At 51.0% G+C, this 19560-nt stretch overlaps 1 protein-coding gene across 2 annotated transcripts in view; it reads right to left on the bottom strand.

The window, feature by feature from the left end:
- The window catches only part of LOC144141272 (uncharacterized), a 32613-nt gene extending 14111 nt beyond the window's left edge, over positions 1-18502 (bottom strand). Inside the window, exons 1-2 of one of the 2 annotated variants that reach the window (XM_077672849.1) lie at positions 18354-18502; positions 14953-15194 (exon numbers count right to left, since the gene is read on the bottom strand). In XM_077672849.1, coding sequence (XP_077528975.1) covers positions 14953-15188 — 236 coding nt within the window. In that variant the 5' untranslated portion in view covers positions 15189-15194; positions 18354-18502. The remainder of the gene's footprint in view (positions 1-14952; positions 15195-18353) is intronic. The other variant, XM_077672850.1, reaches the window with a different exon arrangement.
- Between the last annotated feature and the right edge of the window lie 1058 nt (positions 18503-19560).

Raw genomic sequence — 19560 nt, 5'->3', positions numbered from 1 at the left:
GCCGACCACGTTTCAAAGCCTTTCGGTTCCCTGCAATGCTCACAGAAGGAGGCCGGGCGAACACGTCGATCACCGGGGTGAACGCGGCGTACATTCATGGCGAACGCACCGTTCCTCTTCGCCTGGCACGAGACGAATCACGTTGCCCGAGAGAGAGAGAGAACCACTTTATTTTACGGCTGGGTCAGGGGGAGGAGGTGGCGGGGGCCCAGAGGGTATCCGCGGCCTGTTGGGCCCTGAAGACGAGGGTGGTCTGGGACTCCAGGGTCGACCTCCGCAGGGCCTGCTCCCAGTGGGTGGATGTGGGGAAAGGGGGAAAAGGGGAGTGCGGGCAGTCACAGAAAGAGTGTAGTTGAGAGTCCCGGACGCCGCAGAGTGGGCAGAGTGGGGAGGAGAATAGGGAAGGGTGTGAGTGGGAGAGGGAGGCTCTGCTCTGGGGAAGGAGTGCGTTTGGAGGAGGCGCGAGGTTCTGGCCTCCTCCTGTGTGAGGCCGGGGTGCGGGGGGGATAGTGGCGGCGGAGGAGGCGATAATGTTGTGTGATTTCCGGGTACGAGATGAGGATGTCCCGGGAGCTGGGAAGGCCGTGGTTGGTCTCCAACGGAGGGCCTGCTCAGGTAGTCATAGCTCGAGCTTCTCGGTTGGCCGCTTCGTTGGCAACTATTCCCGTATGGGCGGGGACCCATAACAAGACCGCGGGGTGGGGAGGGGGTTTTCGGGGTAAAATTTTGGATATCCGGCCAGCTTGGAAATTTCTGATTGCGGATTGTGAATCTGAAAGGATGGTGTCTGGACAGGGGTCTTGGGCTAGGGCGAGGAATATGGCCGTCTCCTCCGCCGCTCTGGCTGAACTCGTGAGGACAGTGAGGGAGTCCTGAGGTGTGCTATCCTCGGAGAGCGCTACTATAGAGAATGCAGCTCGGGAGGGGTAGCTAGCAGCGTCTACATAGATGGTATGAGGTGAGGGGGGGGGGTACAGGCGTTGCGGGTTCGCTGCGCGAGCAGCATGTCTGGTCGCATGTAATGTGGCGTGACAGTTGCGAGGTAGTGGCTTAATTCTTATGAGTTGGTGAAATTCTCGGGGAATGGGGACGGAACATGGGGGGAGGATAGGGGTTGAGATTGAAAGTCGAGCGAGTATGAAACGCCCAGTGTGGGTGCGGGCCAGTCGGTGGATTTGGGCCGTGGGGTGGGCTTCGATGAGTTCAGACGTGGTGTTGTGTACTCCAAGCTGAAGGAGGCGGTCGGTGGGGGCATTTGGTGGAAGGAAAAGAGCAGCCCTATAGACTTTGCTGAGAAGGCAGTCCGATTTGGCTTTGTGTGTTACGGTGAGCCTGCAGTATGGGAGGTGGTACGTGAACCTGCTAATTACGAAAGCATGGAGCAGCCGAATTCGCTCGGGCTACGTGAGCTCGTGGTGCCGAGATGTAATACGCCTGAGGAGTCCTATAGTCTAAAGTGTGTCCGAAGCGACACAGCGCCGCATGCATGGGAGGCTGCGGGGGCATTTGGCTGCCTCGGCTGCAGCAGCAGTGGCGACCACTGTGGGCGCCCGCAGGCGCCAACAGCGGAAGCGGCGAGTGACGCGACGCGCTTCGAGGCGTGTGTCGCCGGGGGTGTGTCTCCGGTCAAAAGGTTGTAGCCGCAAGCCACACTGCCAGCGGCAGCAGCGTGGCGCAGGCCGACGAGCGCGCTCACGCGCCGGAATGCTCGTGCGCCCCTGGCATGAGTTATTGAGACGCAACGACATTACGAATAAGCCGGCCTTGCTACGTTGTCTGGTCATCTCTCTTTCAACGCCTCCGTGGCATGCGCTATACATTTGGTGACCCGGACGCGATCTGCCTCCCAGCGAAGTTGTAGAGCCATGTCCAGCAACGACCCGGACCAGCGAGCACCGCAAGACACCGGCAACGAGATCGCCGCCATGGCTATCCACTTCCCGCCGTATCGGGAACACAACACGGCCATCTGATTCCTCCAGGCCGAGTCACAGTTCGCGCTGTCTGGCATCACCTTCCATCAACGCATGATTCACTACGGCATGAGAGCTCGACTCGCGACTGCTGCGGAAGAGGTTGCGGACATTCTTGCCTCGTTCATGCGCAACCCACCTGCAACGGCCTAAGACGAGCTCAAAGCCGCGCTTCTCGAATGTACAGCAGCATCTGAGCGCACGTGTCTACAGCAGCTACCTTTTACCGAAGAGCTTGGAGACCGCAGATCGAGCCAAGTCCTGCGCCGCATGACCCAACTCCTCGGCTAACGTGCCCAAGCCATGGAAGGCGCATTGCTGCGCGAGCTCATTCTGCAGCGCCTGCCTGCGAATGTGCAAATGCTCCTCGCAACCGCGTCATCTATGGATCTCCCTTCGCTCGGGTCCCTGGCCCAGAAGGTAATGGAAGTAGCCAGCACAGCTTCACCTATTGCTGCTGTGACTGCGACGCGAACATCCCCCGCTCTTCGCCCGATGCCGCTCCTGCCGACGAAGAGGCGTCTGCAGAACCTGAAAATGTCGATCACTTGTGCCAACGACTGGAGTAACTCGTCACGGCGACGAGGCGAAACAGCTCAACGCATTCTGCTCGCTCGTCACGCCGACGCGACCGCTCGTCTTCCCGACGCCGTTATGCCGTTCGTGGACGCAGTACCATATCATTCCCGAGTGTATGCTTCTATCAAAGCCGTTTCGGCGCAGACGCTCGCCACAGCCTCTTGCCATGCTCATGGACGGGAAATAGCCCGCCAGACCGCTAGCGACGACGAGCGGTCTGGCTCCATTGAAGAATGTCTCGCCTGTTTTACATCGTCGATCGCACCACCGGACAAAAGTTTCCTGTCGACACGGGAGCGCAAGTCAGCGTCTTGCCAGCTTTACGCCAAGACCGCACCTCCAGCGCAGTCTTCTACCTCCAGGCAGTGAACGGCATGCGTATTCCCGTTTTCGCGAAGCGATCCCTGACTTTGAACCTGACTCTTCGCTGAACGTTTCGGTGGATTTCTGCGGTTGCGGACGTTCTCGCTACGATACTTGATGCGGATGCCCTTACCAAACATGGCGTCCTAGACGATGTCAAGCGACGGCGACTTCTCCACGCCACAACCTTCCTCTCAGTTCAAGGCGTCGTAGCGACAGCAGCTGCTGACGTAACGGCTTCCTGTGCTACAGTTGCTGAAGAACCGTTTGCCGCCCTGAAAGCAGTTTCCCACCGTCACGTCACCACCCGACTGGACTCAGCACGTGATTCATGACGTCCGTCATCATATCACAACTACCGAATCACCTGTTTTCTTTCGACCGCGACGTCTCACTCCAAACAGACGTCGGGAGTGAGACGTCGCGTGCAGAGTTCGCGCACATGCTGGAACGTGGCATCGTCCGACCTTCCAGCCGCTACGCGTCACCCCTGTCACATTGTACACGAGACGAACGGTGACTGGTGACCTTATGGCGACTACCGGCTCTTGAACCCCTCCAACAACCCGGATAGGTACGCCCTTCCCAACATACAAGATGTCACCGCCTGTCTGCACGGTGCCACCATATTATCAAAAATTGACCTTGTCCAGGCGTACCACCAGATCCCCGACGCTGAGGAGGACATATGCACGATGACCATCACACCACCTTTCGGCCTTTTCGAGTTGCTACGAATGCCATTCGGCCTCAGGAACACTGCTTAAACGTTTTAGCGTTTCATCGATACAGTGACGCGTGGACTGCCGTTCGTCTGTGCTTACGTGGACGATCTGCTGGTAGCAAGTACGTCCCTACAGGAGCATCTTCACCATCGCCGCATTCTCCTCGAACGCTTAGCTGCCAACGGCGTTGTCATCAATGCAACTAAGAGCAAGTTCGGCGTTCCCGCCCTAGACTTTCTGGGACATCGACTGGACGAGACTGGATGAGGCCCCTCTCCAACAAGGTCTAGGGCATTCTTGACTACCAAACACCAACGTCGGTCACCAATCTTCGCCAGTTCCTGGGTCTGGTAAACTTCAACCGTCGTTTTATCAGGAACTGCGCCACTCTGCTTGAGCGTCTCGACCACCTGCTTTCCGGGAAGTGCTCTACACCCAATTGTACTGGAACGCAAGTGCTGAGGCAGCCTTTCACGCCATCAAACGTGCGCTGGCAAACTCCGCTCTCCTCGCTCACCCAAATCCAGGACGACCACTCGCACTGATGACCGACGCCTAGAGTTCTGTGGGAGCTGTCCTCCAACATCACGTAAATGGCGCATGACAGCCCTTGGCCTTCTCAAAACGTCTCACCCCACCGCAAACCCGGTACAGTGTATTCGGGGTGTACGTTTGGCAATGTACCTGCTGTGCGTCATTTCCGACATCTTCTAGAGGGTCATCAGTTCCCCATCTCCACTGACAACAAACCCATGACGTACGCCATCAGCCGTCCCGACACCCATTACATGCCACGAGAAGTGCGGTAGCTTGCCTACCATTCCGGGTATACGACGGATATCAAGCATGTCAGGGGCGTTGAAAACACACCTGCGGATGTTCTCAGTCGCGTGGACGCCATTCCCTCCACTTCACCACTTTTAATTGCACCCTAGCTTCGTGAAATAAGACGGCTTGAAATTGAACAGCGCAGGTACGGGACTAAGAGTACAGGCGACAAACACCGGCGCTGCTAACCAACTAGCCCAGTTACGAACGCTCCTATAAGACGGCTTATTTGTAGTAAACTTGCAGAGAGGGCTTTGATGGTGTCCGTATTGGAGCCTGATTGATGAATGCGGAGTCGAAGAACATGTATGCACGAAACGATGGTGATAGCGCGATCTTGTAATGTGAGCTGAATGTATGGTGCACCTTGACGACGTCGCTTGCCTGGAGGACTGTAGAGGAGTAGTTCGGATTTCTGCGCAGAACACATCAGACCGCGTTCTCCGGCGTAAGCTTCCACTATGTCGACAGCTTGTTGTAGGCAGTCTTCGATGTGCGCGCCGCTGGCTCCAGCCGTCTATATCGTGATGTCATCAGCAAATAAACTGTGATGCACATGCGGGATAGTAGAGAGGAGATGAGGGAGTTTTATTATTGCTACATTGAATAAAAACGCGATAGGACCGATCCCTGGGGGTGCCACGATTACCCGGGGATATGGTAGCCGATTCCATGCCCCTAACCACGAGATTCGCCGTGCCGTCCGTAAGAAAGGCCTTGATGTAGTCGTACGTTTTGGGGCCCACATGGAGGTCTATCAGATTGTTCAAGATCGCCTCGTGCCGGACGTGATCAAAAGCTTTAACCAGGTCGAGTGCCACGATGGCTCTAGAGTCTCCTGCTGGGCATGACTCTGGGTTGATGATCTGATGTTGTAACTGGAGCATGACATCTTGTGTGGAGAGTCATAGCCGAAAACCGAACATAGACGACGGACATAGCTTGGAAGATTTCATGTAACGATGGACACGGGGCAAGACCACGTGCTCCATTATTTTTCTTACACAGGCGGTCAGCGAGATGGACCGCAAATTGTCTATGTGATGGCTCTTTCCGGGTTTTGGTAAGAGAGTAATCTTGGCTGCTTTCCAGTCTTGCGGGAGGGTGCCAGAGGGCCAGCAATAGATCATATAGTCTCTAAGGGCTTTTAGAGATGAGTCATCAAGATTAGAAAGAATTTTGTTAGAAATTTTATCCGGACCGGGGGCGGATTTGCTGCGTAGCAATCGTGCTGCCGCGCGCACTTCGGACACGTTTAGAGAACTTTCCAGTTCCAGATTAAGGCTACGGGTGTACTTGTGTAGGGACTGTGTGAGCTGAGAACCCACATACCGGCGCTGTGATTCCCGCAAAAGTTCCTCATCGGAGTCGTCACAACTGTGTAGCAAGGCTTTCAGATTGTTCTGCTGCTTAGTTTCGCGACCTTCTGGGTCTAATAAACACCGCAGGGTGTTCCATGTCCGGGCAACTTCCACATTACGTTCCATGTGATCGCAAACCACCTGCCAATTTTGCTCAGTTAGCCAGGCTGCATGTGCTTCAATTCCTTTATTGAGCCCAGCCAGTCATTTCCTGAGAGAGCGATTGTGTTTTTGTTGTTGTAGTCGGCTCTGTATGCTTATCTAGGCTTCCCACATGTGCAATAGACGATTATCAACTTCAGTCACCCCAGCCTAATCTGGTTGACGTGTTCCTGAAGCTCTGCTACCCATTCCTTGATATCCCTGATGGCGCCACTCGTAGGGCCGGGGACCATGGAGCGCAAAAGCCTGAACTTATTTCAGTCTGTGGTGTGGAGCTTTCTGCCCCGCTGAAGGCGTGGGTTGCCCGCCACTATTGAAGTCTCCACGATGTAATGGTCACTGCTTAGGTTTTCATAATTATTTTTCCAGGCGGCTTTTGTGGCCTTTTTGGTGAAGGTAAGATTTGGGGTAGTATCTCGCGTGACGCTATTGCCAAGACGAGTAGCATATGTGGGATTAATGAGGAGCGAAAGACTCTGTTGGAACTTCTTCCTCTTCTGCGCTGTAGCAGACGACGCTGCATCATCGTCAGCTTTGTCTGACAACGAAGCAGTGGCATGCGCTCGTGCTGCACCCGCAGCGAGTTTGAGTAAAGCCCTCATTCTCATCAGACGTGCGCTCTCCGCTCTGTGTCATCGACGCCTGGAGCCGCGCAAGCCCTTTGAATGGACACGGCGCCGGCGAGCTTGGCCACAGAATCCCCGGCCGCCAGCTGACCGCCATGGAACGGCTACTCCGACATCGCCAGAGCCTTCGCTCTCAGCTGGACTGCGTAATTATCGAAGCGGAAGCAGGGTTGTGAGGGCAACCTGGACTTTCGGCGTGCGAGGTGAGCTTAACGCTTCAATAAATCGAAGCGCTCCACCTGCAGGTAAGGAAGCTCGACGTCCGGATTATTGACGAGATGCCAGACGACCTGCAGGCTCCGACTCCGGCCACCAGCAAGTCTAAGCTGCCTCAGCTTGAGCTAATCAAGTTTGACGGGAACCGGAAGAACTGGCAGGGTTTCTGGATGCAGTTTTCATCGGCTGTGCACAACAGCGAACTGAGCACTGCGGACAAATTCAACTATTTGAACACCCTCGTGACTGGAGCAGCCGTGTCACCCATCTCTGGGCTTCAGACCAGCGAAGAGTGCTACAAGGATGCAGTTGAGATGGTGAAGAAGCGCTTCGGAGACGAAGGAGTCATCATCCAAGATCATCTCAGAAGCCTTCTGGACCTGAAACCGGTTTCGTCGTCTGGCAACACACAGCAACCTCGACGTCTCTACGATCAGACACAGGCGCATGTACGATGTCTGAAGGCCCTTGTCACTAGTCCCGCTAATGACTGCCTCATGTTACGGGAGATCAGCCTCAGAGTACTGCCATGCGACATGGTTCTGAAGTTTTGCGAGCGCTTCAGCCCACCACCTTCAACAACGGCAACCACCGCAACTCAAGTAATAAGGGACGGACAGAACCAGACGGCAGAGCCCGAACAAGAGCTTCAGCAGATTCTCCAGTTCATCTACCATCAAGTTCAGTGTCGAGAAGCCGTCGAGCACCATACAGGTGTAAGGACCTCAGACGTTGCTGTGACCCCGGAACAGCCACTTAGAAAGCAGCAATACGGTGACTTACATAGCCTATCAGTTCTGCACCCTTCAGCGAACACTCAGCGGTGCCTGTTCTTACAGTCCACAAAGCATAATTCAGAGGTGTGCGACTTCGATGAATGGAACGTTACACGAAAAAAAAAAACAGCTGCTCACCAAGGGAGGTCGATGCTTCCGATGTCTAAAGAAAGGCCACTTGTCAAAGGTCTGTCAAGGTCGACTGCGATGCCGCAAGTGTGCTCAAAAGTATGCAATCACCACGTGCATGGCAGACGCCCCCAGCAGCAGCAACGTGGCCTCTACTGGAACCACGGTCCTCATCCAAACTTTGACCGCAACATTAGCAGGCTCCGCATCTTCGGGACGCCACCGGATTCTTTTCGACGGCGGAAGCCAATGCAGTTTTATCACTGCAGAGGCATCCAAGAAACTGGGATGCGAGGTTTTAGAAGAGGATACCTTGACTGTGGTTGCCTTCCGAGGTCCAAAGGCGACAAAAACCTTCCGAAAAGTACGTCTGTCCGTAGATAGCGGAAAGACAGAGAGGCCCGTACAGATTGAGGTGCTCGAAATCGACACAATATGGAACGAGCACATTCCCGTACCGGACTACAAAGTCATCACGACGATCAGAGAAATGCGCTTGGACACTCAGGCCCTCACAGCACAACGAGTTGGCGAAAGCAAAATATCGATCCTGATTGGGGTAGACCATTACTGGGAACTTGTAACAGGCAACGTTGGGGCAGTGACGCCGGCGCTTAAAGCAGTGAAAGCCTTCCTAGGCTGGACTGTTCAAGGCCCGCTGCCATTAGGAGAAAATGCCACGCACTGTGCCAACGCTATCGTGCTCCGATCGTGCGTGGAAGCCAACGAGGAATCGAAAGCTCTGAACCGGGGCTCAGACTTTGCAAAAATCGTAAAATGCAACGACGAGCAAATCTCCGACACCAAACAGGTTATGACAAACTTAAAAAAAAACCATTCAAACCAACGAATGAGCGACAAGAGGTTTTCGCGTGGAAACCAAGCCTTCACCTATAGGACAGCCTTGCTGTTTCGACGATGCGGCGCCACAGCTCAACGGAAAGACTACGAAAATATTCCAGCCTTGTGAGAAGGTATCACGCAATGACCGCAGTGACCTGGAAAAAGGAACCAAGAAAGAACCGAACACCCCTCGTGATCCAGCGCGTCCACGCCCAGGTCCTCCATGGGGGAGTACGAGATATTCTGACCGGAGGTTGCAAGAGGTGCTGGATACCACTAGCGGACAACTAGTAAAAAAGACACAACTTTGGAGGATGCGTCGTCAGCCGACGTTTTCAGTCGAGCCATATTCACTCAAGCAAGAATTACACCCACTCTGCTGAGACCATTGAACTGTAGCGCACCTGCGGTATCTGTCGGCGGGGAAGAGTGTTGGAACTTCTTCTTCTGCGCTGTAGCAGATGACGCTGCATCTACGTCAGTTTCGTCTGACAACGAAGCGTTGGCACGCGCTCGCGCTTCACCCGCAGCGAGTTCGATGAAAGCCCTCATTCTTATCAGACGTGCGCATTTCGCTCTTTCTCGATGGCTTGGCAGCCGGAGGACCTCGAGGTCCATTACGACCTAATTGTTGTGCTTCTTGCCATATTATGCGTCCTTCTTTGGTGTCCTTGACATAGCCCCAGGCTGTATGAGGAAAGTTAAAGTCCCCAACAACAATCAGTGTGTTACGCTGTGCAATATCAAGCGTCTGGCGAAATAGTTTAGCAAAAGAATCTTGGCGACTTGGGCTACTTTACAAGTTAAGAATAAAGAGGCTGTGTCCTTCCCGCTTTTTGTAGGATATGACTTTGATGAGGACGCATTCAATATTCTCTTCAGTAAGGGGATGATGGATGACCGTTATATTACGTTTTACAAGTGTGGTTATCCAATGATGAAATTTCTGGGATGGACGGTTACTAAATCCGGCATATCCCGATAATTTGGTAGGATTACCCGCCTCTTGCAACGTAATGATATCTGGTTCGTTAGGTGCGATGACATTAAGATACAGCTGTAGGAGCCCGCGTTTAGGTTTGTACCCTCGACAATTCCATTGCCAGATTTTGTGCTGTCTTTCAGTTGTTCTCCGCTCCATTTTGGGTGCCGGGGGTAACCTGTGCTTTCTGATTATCGATTGCTGTTGGCCAATTGGTACGGCTTCGTTTTATGCAGGCCGCCACCTGACAGGCTGCGCCCAACCACGTGGCTATTTTCTAGGGCGAGGATCCTCGTTTTAAGATTAGCATGTTGCTTCGTGGGTGTTTCGGCAAGTGTGGAGAGCATGGCTTCGAGCTTGCACAAGTGGTTGGCCAACGTGTCACCCATGTCTCCCAGAGATTGGGCTTGCTGAGCGGTAGCAACAGGTGCTGCGGCTTTGCGTTTCGCGGGCAAGGTGGCCTTGGATGTGGATGCCATTGCTATTTCTATGGGCTGAGAAAGAGCAGGTGTGGTGACTAGTGTGGAGGTTGCTGTTGCGTCTATGACGGAGGCGTATGGTGTGCTGGCGCGAAGTCGAGCGTTTTCTTTTTGAGTTGTTTATTTTCTTGAGTCAATATCTCTAGAATTTGTTTTAATTGCGTGAGTTCAGCTTTGATCGTAGTGAGGGGGTCGTGTACTGCGTGACTAGACGGGAGCTCCTTAGTGGGAGAGTTGAAGACCAGATTTGCCCAGTTTACCTTGGCATTTTTCTTGCTTCCGTTCGCCGAAGGGGATATAGAGGCAGTTTTCTTTGTGCTCGTTGCGCGGGTCTTAGAGCGGGAACGTCGTCCGTTCAACGAGGCCAAATTAGATGAGGCCATCGTTGCATCTTCCGGAACTGGTAGACAGGGAAATTGGTCGCCCCTCACTAGCAATCCGACGCCTGTTGGTGCCGTAGTACTGCCCGTCTTGGAGGAGTCGCGAGTTCTTTCACTGCAGCCCACGACCACGTGGCGACGGTTATCCCACTTGTGCTGTCGTTGTATGAAGGGGTCTTGTAGCGTTGGCGATACTGCCGGTCCCCGGTTAAGTGGTCCTTGCCACACAGAGCACATCTTGGTGAACAGGCATAATCTCGTGGCGGATTTGTTGTATGGCAAGTTTTGCTATTCGTCTTGAAGGGTTCGGGCACACGTCCGTTCGGTGTCCGACCTTGCCGAAGGCCATGCATACTTCATGTTTCTTTTTGTGAATGAAGCAGCAATATTCAGCACCTCTGTAATATACGTAAAAGGGAACTCATCGGCCGTCAAAAAGTATTAGGACTTAGTTTGTCTTTCCGATGCGTCGAGCTTGAAGGACTGTAGGTTCTTGGAGTAGACCAGGCTGCGGGTGATGTCATTTGCTGTATCGTAGTACGGAATGTTGTGAATCACCCTTTTACTGGCATTGTCCGCTGGGGTGGTGTATGCTATTGCAGTGTGGCAAAGCTCTCCAAATTGCAAACTGCGAATGCGGTTGTAGTGTTCTGCGCGCGCTATGGAAGGCGTACTGATCATGACGAGGTTCTGCTGAGGGAGGGAGCGAAGAATATCGTCGACCGCGTCGGTTGCTGTGATTCCTGCGGCCCTGAGTACAGTGTGTTGAAGGAGACCCTCACTAACATTAGATACGTCCAGCACGTTGGGGGGGGGGGGTCACGCACCACCTTGAGGTCTTCCTGAGGCAAGCGTGGCTGTCTCGCTTGATGACTGGTGTGACGCCGTAGGGGAATCTCGGGCAAGATCTTCTCGGGCGCATGCGGCTCCTGTTTGTTCGGTGCATTCGGTGTGGTTAGGCCCAATCGCGTCAAAGTGCGGCCTCTCCGCTGGCGGTGACTGGGTAGCCAGCCGGCACCGTTGTCGTAGTCCTCGGGTGAAAAGTCTTCCCCTTCCACGGCAACTACACCCATCTCGGTGACCAGTGGGTGAGCGAGGTTAGGTGGTGGGTCTAATGTTCCTGGACAAGAAGAGGTTTGGGTGAGGGCTGAGGAGCCGGGTGCAGCCATTCTTGTACGCTATCTGGCCGGGAAGGGTCGCCGAGAATCGGTTGTTGTTGACGCTAATCAGCAATGATATACCACGGCCGCAGGTTATGAAAGCGACTCCTTGCCATCGATCGGCCGTAGATATAAAATCCATTAAAAAGGATCGAAATAGTTTGAAACTTTGTAATACAATGTCTTGCCTAGCATGGCGAAAAGACATGCCTCGCACATAAAGCTACGCTTTCTAGCATTCCGACACGTGGGTTGAATTGTTCACATTACGCAGAGTTTTATTCATTGCTTTTCGGGCCAGATTTTTCAGTACCACACCAGACATGCCTGAATGTCGGTCGGCGCTCAGGGATGCAGTGATCGACCTATGGAGGCAGAGTATGCACCTGTCAGAGCCTCTCCCCAGAACTTTTTACTGCAAAGCAGTATATGTCTCTAACGGGAGGGATTCGCAGCTACTTGTAGAAGTGAATTTGACCGGAAACGGCGACGGCGGGTTTCGGTTGTTTTAGGGGGAAGCAAGGGGAACGGCGACGGTGGGTTTCGGTTGTTTTAGAGGGAAGCCCCTTGCTTTCCTCCATAAACAACCGAAACCCGCGGTCGCCGTTTCCGGTAAAATTCACTTCTCCAAGTAGCTGCGAATCCCTCCCGTTAGAAGAAAAATTTCCCCAGCTGGAACGCCGGTTTGAGCCTTTATTTTTTTTTAAACTTAGAAAGCCTTCTGAGCGATATTTTCGCCGGTGTCTTTCACGCCTTAGTCTGCGCCATCACCGGTTGCTGGTTTATGCGTGCACGTTTTGCGGTAGAAAGAGGGGGGCGTGCACGCACAGCTAGGCTGCATTCTGCAAGTCATGAAATGCCGGTTGTGCTGGTTGAAGATGCAGATGTCGAAATTACATGGATCAATGTGGTTACTCGGCTGTCCTCCTTAATCGAGTGGTTCGGTTGTGGGTTGAGGTGCTACACAGACATCCTAGGCACACAGTAAGATGCATAGGAGGGGGGAAGGAAAACGGAGAGCCACATGTTTCCACGCGGGAATGGAGCTCAAGCGATTCCAAGTTTCAAATATTTATGGGACTTATGCATGCCGTTCGTTTAGAGGAAGAAGAGCAAAAATTAAAGCGTTGGCCCGAACACAAACGCAAATGGGCGCAAAAACAATGGTAAGCTGCTGGCGCCGTCGTTAACGCCTGAAGTTCAGCTCGTCGAGTAGCGGCGAATCCCTCAAGGATGAACAGCAACTTGCCCGCCTGGAACGCCGGCGTGAGCCAATATCACTTCTTCAGAGGGCTTTCAGGGGATATTTTCGACAGCGTCGTCCACTTCACAGCACTCGCACCTGACCGGTGGCCGGTTTATGCGTGCGCACGTTTCTAGTGGAGAATAGTGGGAGGGAGGAGGTGGGGCGCGCACGCGCAGGTATAGGTTTCATGTCCGTACTGATGGATGGCATGTCCGTTGTGCTGGTACGAAGTTTAAACGCGGACGTTAAACGCCCAAATAGGACATGTCCGGAGTCAGTGGTAGAGCAGATTGGGTTTGTGTGTTAGGATATGTGCAGACTGCCGACGCAAAAATTGATCTATGCGCGTAAACAAATGGCATGTCATGCAGTTCGGCTTTTTTCAAGGTATTACGACAGTTGCCTTACACAAACCCGGCCTTACACAAACAGTAAGATGCTTACGACGCGGGAGGGCCACAGGCAGTTCCATGTTTATCTGCAAAAACAAAGCTTGGATCCTTCAGGGGTTCATACAGCTAATGGGCTAGGAAGTATTCTCCAACGCAAATTACGATAAATGTGTTTTCTTTCGTGCACTCCTTGGACTGCGTCGAGCGTTGCAGGTCATCCTTCTTCACAGAGTGGAAAGGCACTAATTTTTATATTCGAACCAGGGTTTGCGTTAAAGAAAACTTCCGATAAACAGGAGGCGTAGAGTAAAAAAGCTTTTTTCTCCAAGTAACTGCCTCGTTTAAACTGCAGTACATTGTACAGGGCTTCCCTCCATAGGTATGTCGAAGAACGCGAATACCTTCTTCACCATTTCGGTGGAACTATTTCACTTGAAGCATACTCATAGTTTTTGTAACATAAACAATGCTGATTGTCCGTCGTGCGGCGAAATTAAACCTCAACATGCGCCACGCGATGCTTAAAGGTCGCTCTGAATGAAAGCGAACTGCTTCTGTCTTGCTACTGCCGAATTGCTTGGGCGGAGAGCATATTTCTTGCTTGAATGTACGGCTACACCATCCCAAATTTCCATGTCACTCATTACCTGTGCACCCAGACTGTTCATCGTCTCTCACCGTTATTCTCATTGCCTGCCTCTCCGAGCCTTAAGGTACCCAGTCCGAGCGGATATATTGTACACTTCATCTGTTTCCGCTAATGACGACGGATCGCCCGTCCGCAGCGAGCAGAAGTAGTTTAAATAAAAGCGTCATGTCTGCGATGGCTGGAATGAAACAACCCGACACAAAATGCAAAGCTCATGCTGGGGCGAGGGAGAGTGGAGCAAGGACAGAAACCTCGTTGCTTAAATGTGATCCCCGAGATCGTTACTTTGATAGGTGTGCCAAATGGCAGCTTATTTGTGTATGCCATGGCAACCTTGTTATTACTAGCGAGCCTTGTATCAGAAAATGCGCGGTTTTATGGAAGAAGGAAGCCGGGCTTTTGGCTTTGGCGTCATGTTTCTGCAGAGTAGCCTGCACTATTCTTCTTTCAAGTACTTTCCCCTATTCGATGGTCAGCGCTCTTTCCAAGGCGATTCAGTCCCTACCAAGGCCCTGATTTTGCCACCTTATGTCCTTATGTAAAGGGTGTTCCGTGCGTGATATTTCTTAGTGCAAAATAGACTAAGGCTGCGGAGAGGTGACGCGACAGCTCTTTGTTTTGTCTATTCTTGGTCTTTCTCGCACAAGTAAAGTACAGCAGCGAATCCAAACACGCCCAAACCTGCACCCTATTACATTTATTAGTCTCTCAGAATTTTTTTGGTTACGGTTACGACCGCCATTAGAGAACGCTTTTGTAGCTAAAACTAACCGATTATTTGCTCTGATCACGGCCACGGCAGTGCTAAGCGATAGTAAGAGAACAGGTGAAATTGTGGATGGGATCGCCAAACCTTCGATTCGGCTAGCATTGCAGAGCGTACTTCTGGAGTGGGAATACTTCGAACATATTAAGATTTGTAATGACGTCCCAAGTAAGTCTATGTTTCCGTTTTGTTCTTTTCTGCCACTTAAATATTCATTATTTGCAACAGCAATATAGCTTTCGGAAATAGTTAATGAAAATTTTTTGACCTACCCAAGAGCGCGAGCAAAAGTCCACCAGAGAATCTTGACAACTTACCTGCCTGGGCCACAGCCGATGTCCAGACAGCGGCCACGTAGACGCTTGTTTGTTCCAATGTCCCCGTGTGAACGGTGAAACGGGAGAAACGCCCTCGTGTAGAATTGGAGCAGTGCATTGTTATCCAACCTGATGGCTCGAGAAATGCTGTCGTAGCCTTCTGCTCCGTCGGCATTTTCTGCCCAGTCACCAACGAAGGCCTTCTGTCGCCCACCGGCGCCCATAGAGTGCTCCATACTGATCTGGAATATTCGTCAAACAAGTACACAGACCTAACGAACGTAGAATAGCTAGGCGTTGGTGCTTCCATCTTAATTTTCGTCTCTTCTACAATGGGCCCTTTCTCTTAACATTAAGCCCAACATTCAGTCTACCGTCAGGTTACATCGCTGGAGAAAATGCACTAGCCTACTTTTGTCTATCTCTACCTAAAATCTACAGATATTTCTTGTATCGGTGTGATAAGATAGACGCGAGTGTGCGCCTTATGTTTGCTAGGCACGGGCCGTGCCCTTTCTTCTTATCCACTTTCCCCCCACCCACGCTATATAAGCGTATGAGCTACTGCTGAATACACTACGTGCGTTGTGTTCCAGAATGCTGCGTTGCCAATAACTCGTTAGTCATTGCGAGACGACGCATTTTTCACTCTCTAATCTGCATAGATCGTTTTTTTTCCATTTCAGCGGGTATTCATGAAGCGCCATTACAATTACTAAAGTGGGGAATGACATTTACATATCCTGCTTGTTTAAACCGCACTACTGTAAAAGTGCAGGTTATAAAATGACGTCTTCGCTATTGCAAAGAAGAATAGTCGTATTCCGCTGCCAACATCGTTAGTTTTGCGCCGTCAATTTAAGCAAAGAAGCTAAGTGTCACGCTTAACATTTTTTTGAGAAAGCGTAAAGCTCCGCCTACCTTGCCTGTATTCCTTGCCCTTCCCTTCTGAACTGCAAGGATCCAGGCGATAGAGCAAGAGTAAACAACACATGCCATCGACTCCAGCCTTTTGAATTAGTGCTTTCTTGCGTGATAATTTTGCGGTACCTCGGAGCTGATGTCCAAGAAGCATTCACAACAAGGTTACGAAGGACTTGTTCCGCCGCTGCGCACCGAAAAATTTCTGATGAAAAATTACGGCATTTGTTCACCGCCTCTGAAAATGTAGTCTGTTGCATTCCACAGAATATTATTTGCTCCGATTAAATTTTGATTCCTTCAAAAATAGTGCTGCCAATTGGAGCCGCAAAATACTGCTACATTATAGTGCTGCAAAATAGCGCACAACCCACGGCCAGCGGTACTATGTGGCAGTCCCGTTTTCAAGATCGCTGCTCTTCCATGCTCGGGGAGCCGTTCAGTTCGGGCGTTTGTTCGTCAACACGCTTGCTGCCAACACACGGCCTTTTACGGGAAGGCAACAGGCAGCTGACTCCTAGTCCGCTAGCATAAAACTGCAGGGTTTGCAAATTTTATTTCGCCAATTACTTGTGGTTATGCTAAATTGAAAATTACAAAAAATGTGCTACTTTTTGTACGCTCCTGTTGACTGCGGCAAGGTTTACTGCTCATCCTTCCTCACAGAGGGGAAGGGCAGAGAATTTTTTTTCCATGAGACATACGTACAGTACCTCCGCTACACCCAGTTTGTTTAAAAATGAAACTATGTCAGCTTGAAATACCTAGAGCATGGAATCTCTTGTATACCTTGTTTCTCAAAACAAAACCCCGTGAAACAGGTCCTGAATTTTTTGAAAATAAGTAAGATGCGCTTTTGGATTTTATGTTGGATTTCGTGTTTAAGTGAAGCACTTTAAACACTGCTACTAATCCAATCCGCAGGCGTCAACTAATTGTGAAGGCTTTGTGGGTTCAACCAATGACCTGAAAAACCGAAACTATTTTAAGAGGGGTCAATGACAACCGCCATTATCTGATATTATCAATGTCGCTTTCGTTCTGCGCCTTGATAGCCCTCTCTCTTTTCCGCCTTACGTGAGCTTGTGTAACCTCAATGTTGAGGACGAACTTTTGTTGTTCTTGGAGCAGAATCCTGTTCCGTTATCACGGTTACCATTATTGGAGAAAGTCCTTTCAATCTGGTCACCCTGTGTCCTTCTTAAGGCCGGGGTATGTTGCGGCCTGCTTCGAAAATTGTACGATTCCTCCTAGCACTATGCCTACTGTAGACGGCATTCACTGTATTGCTTGAACTCTATTGTGGGTTCCCCGGTGTATGACTAAATTCTATGTTACGGTGTTGGCTTCGCTGAAGAAGCCCTCACTTTCGGTGACGAGAACGCCGTAAACTCGTCACCACACTTCACGCAGTTTGGTTTGTAGAGCCAATGCCACGGAGGCGTACAAAGAGAGACGACCAGACCACGTAGCAAGGCCGGTTTATTCGGAACACCTTGGAGTCTCTATCTCCTGATGCCAGGGGCATGCGGGCCCTCCAGCGGGTGAGCGCACTCGTGGGCCATCGTCACGCTGCTGCCCCTGCACTGTGGCTTGCCGCTACAGGTTAGTTTTGCGCGTTCTCCCTGGTTTGAACTGACGTAAATCCTCCGTTCTGGCTCTTTTGATGTATGTCCTGTGCACTAGTGCGGGAGAGACTTTTCAATACGAATTGGACGTTTTTTGTACGCCGTTGATATTTCGTAAGAAGGTTTTAGTAGCCTGACGCACACATACTTTTGGTTAACAGCTACCATTAGGCTCGCTACGTTGACGTCTTCGTTCTGAAGTTTTTCCGCCGTAAGTGTTTTTTTTCATCTTTGCTTATTTCACATAGCGACGCCTCTGGGCAAGATTCCAATCGAAAGCTGCAGGTAGTTTATGCTATGCAAGAGCATTTTCTGAAATTGCAGTTACCGTAGCATCACGCAAGCACACAACCATGGTCATCTGCGCGCTGAGCCTCACACCAAGGGTACTTAATGAATGAGAGGCTTAGCGCAAAGAAAACGACGACGTTGACAGACGAGATAGGCAAGGGTACTCTTTGCTTTCGTAGCTGGGCATATGATTGATTGATGGTAGGGTTTAACGCATCGACGTAATACAGGCGATGCGGCGCGCCGTAGTGGAGGGCTCCGTATTAATTTTGACCATCTGGGCATTTTAACGTGCGCCGAAATCTCGTGAACACGGGCATTTTTTTTTGCCTCCATAAGAAAAGCAGCCGCCGCGGCCGGCAATTCAAACCGCGCCCTCATGCTCCGTAGCATAACGCCTTAGCCACGGGGCTATAGCGGCGGGTGAGCTCGGCATACCAAAATATGGCACAATAGGCTTTGGTTAAGTGCGGGGCATTAATTTGTAATAAAAAAACAAGTTACCAGCAGCAAGTATACCTCGCCTGATTGGCCGGAATACACCATAAAAAACAGACTAACCTGCAAGAACACAATGAGTGCAGACTACCTCGTCAGGTCACGTCGCTGCTGCCGCCGTCGTCAAAAAGTTCAGCGAAGTCTGCGTCGCACTCGTACCGCTATGCCTCAAGGCTCTTTGAGGTCGTTGGCGTCAGTGGCGGCCACGTGTTTCAGATAAGGCTCTTTCAACTCGGACATCTTTGTCCAAGTACATGGCATTCAGCCAAGTCCGCCTTGATGCTTCTCTTTTTACATACTGATAACGTCTGATAACTTGTTCGCGCTTTGGCTGCTTCTATCAACACAGTCTTGATGAGAAAGCCTAGTAGGACACTGGTGGCAGTCACTGCGTTCCCTGTTTACTAAGAAAATGGCGCTCAATGTTGATATTAGAACTGTAATATTCCTTTTCATACAAAATACAAAAAAAGATAATAACTTGGTCAGCTGTGCACTCAAATATACGTGTACAATACTTTCTTAAGGACAAGGCGTTGACACCTCTGTGCTCGCAAAGTAAGTTTGCCAACCTTGGCTGCATGTTATTTTAGCATCGCTAAAAATTGGGTCAATTCTTTTCATACATTTCTACTAGGCAGGACATGCTCTTTACAGGGCCAGCATTTAACATTAATATTGTTATTTTTAATTAGTGTTGGCACTGGGAAAGGCACCCAAGAGCAAGTGCAATGTTGGAATGTTGGTGTGCTCATGGCCAGACAACTGATGTGGCGGCAACACATCACGTACACAGAACGGAATGACATTACTCCATCGCTTGACAAGGTGGAAATAAAGAGAACTAATGGAAGTCGTGGCCGAACTATATAGCAACAAAGAGAAGGGCAGCTGAGGAGGCACAGAGTGGGCAAAGTCACTTCACGGGGCGCAAGTCTCTTCACGTGACGCAAGTTCACAACAGAGAAAATGGCGACTTTACACTTGGCCTTTTCATGGACTTTAGTAACGCGTTTGGCTCCCGAATCATCAGATCCTTCCCCAAAAATTCTCATCATTTCGAATTCCTCGAACACCACTTTGCCTAATTAACTCGTATGCCTTGTACGCCTTAGCAACATGGAATCGTCCCGACTACCGAATCCTTGCGGCGTGCAACAGGGAAGTGGTTTGGTGCCCCTTATATTCAATTTATATATTATTGACCGAGTTTTTATTGACGAATGCGTGAAATTCTTTATATATGCTGACGACAGGACTGTTCGTGTTT

Source organism: Haemaphysalis longicornis, unplaced genomic scaffold (assembly GCF_048455015.1).
Source record: "Haemaphysalis longicornis isolate Haplotype H1 unplaced genomic scaffold, Haemaphysalis longicornis Haplotype H1 scaffold_6, whole genome shotgun sequence".
In the NCBI taxonomy this organism is placed as follows: Eukaryota; Metazoa; Arthropoda; class Arachnida; order Ixodida; family Ixodidae; genus Haemaphysalis; species Haemaphysalis longicornis.
This window is presented reverse-complemented; position numbering and strand designations above follow the sequence as displayed.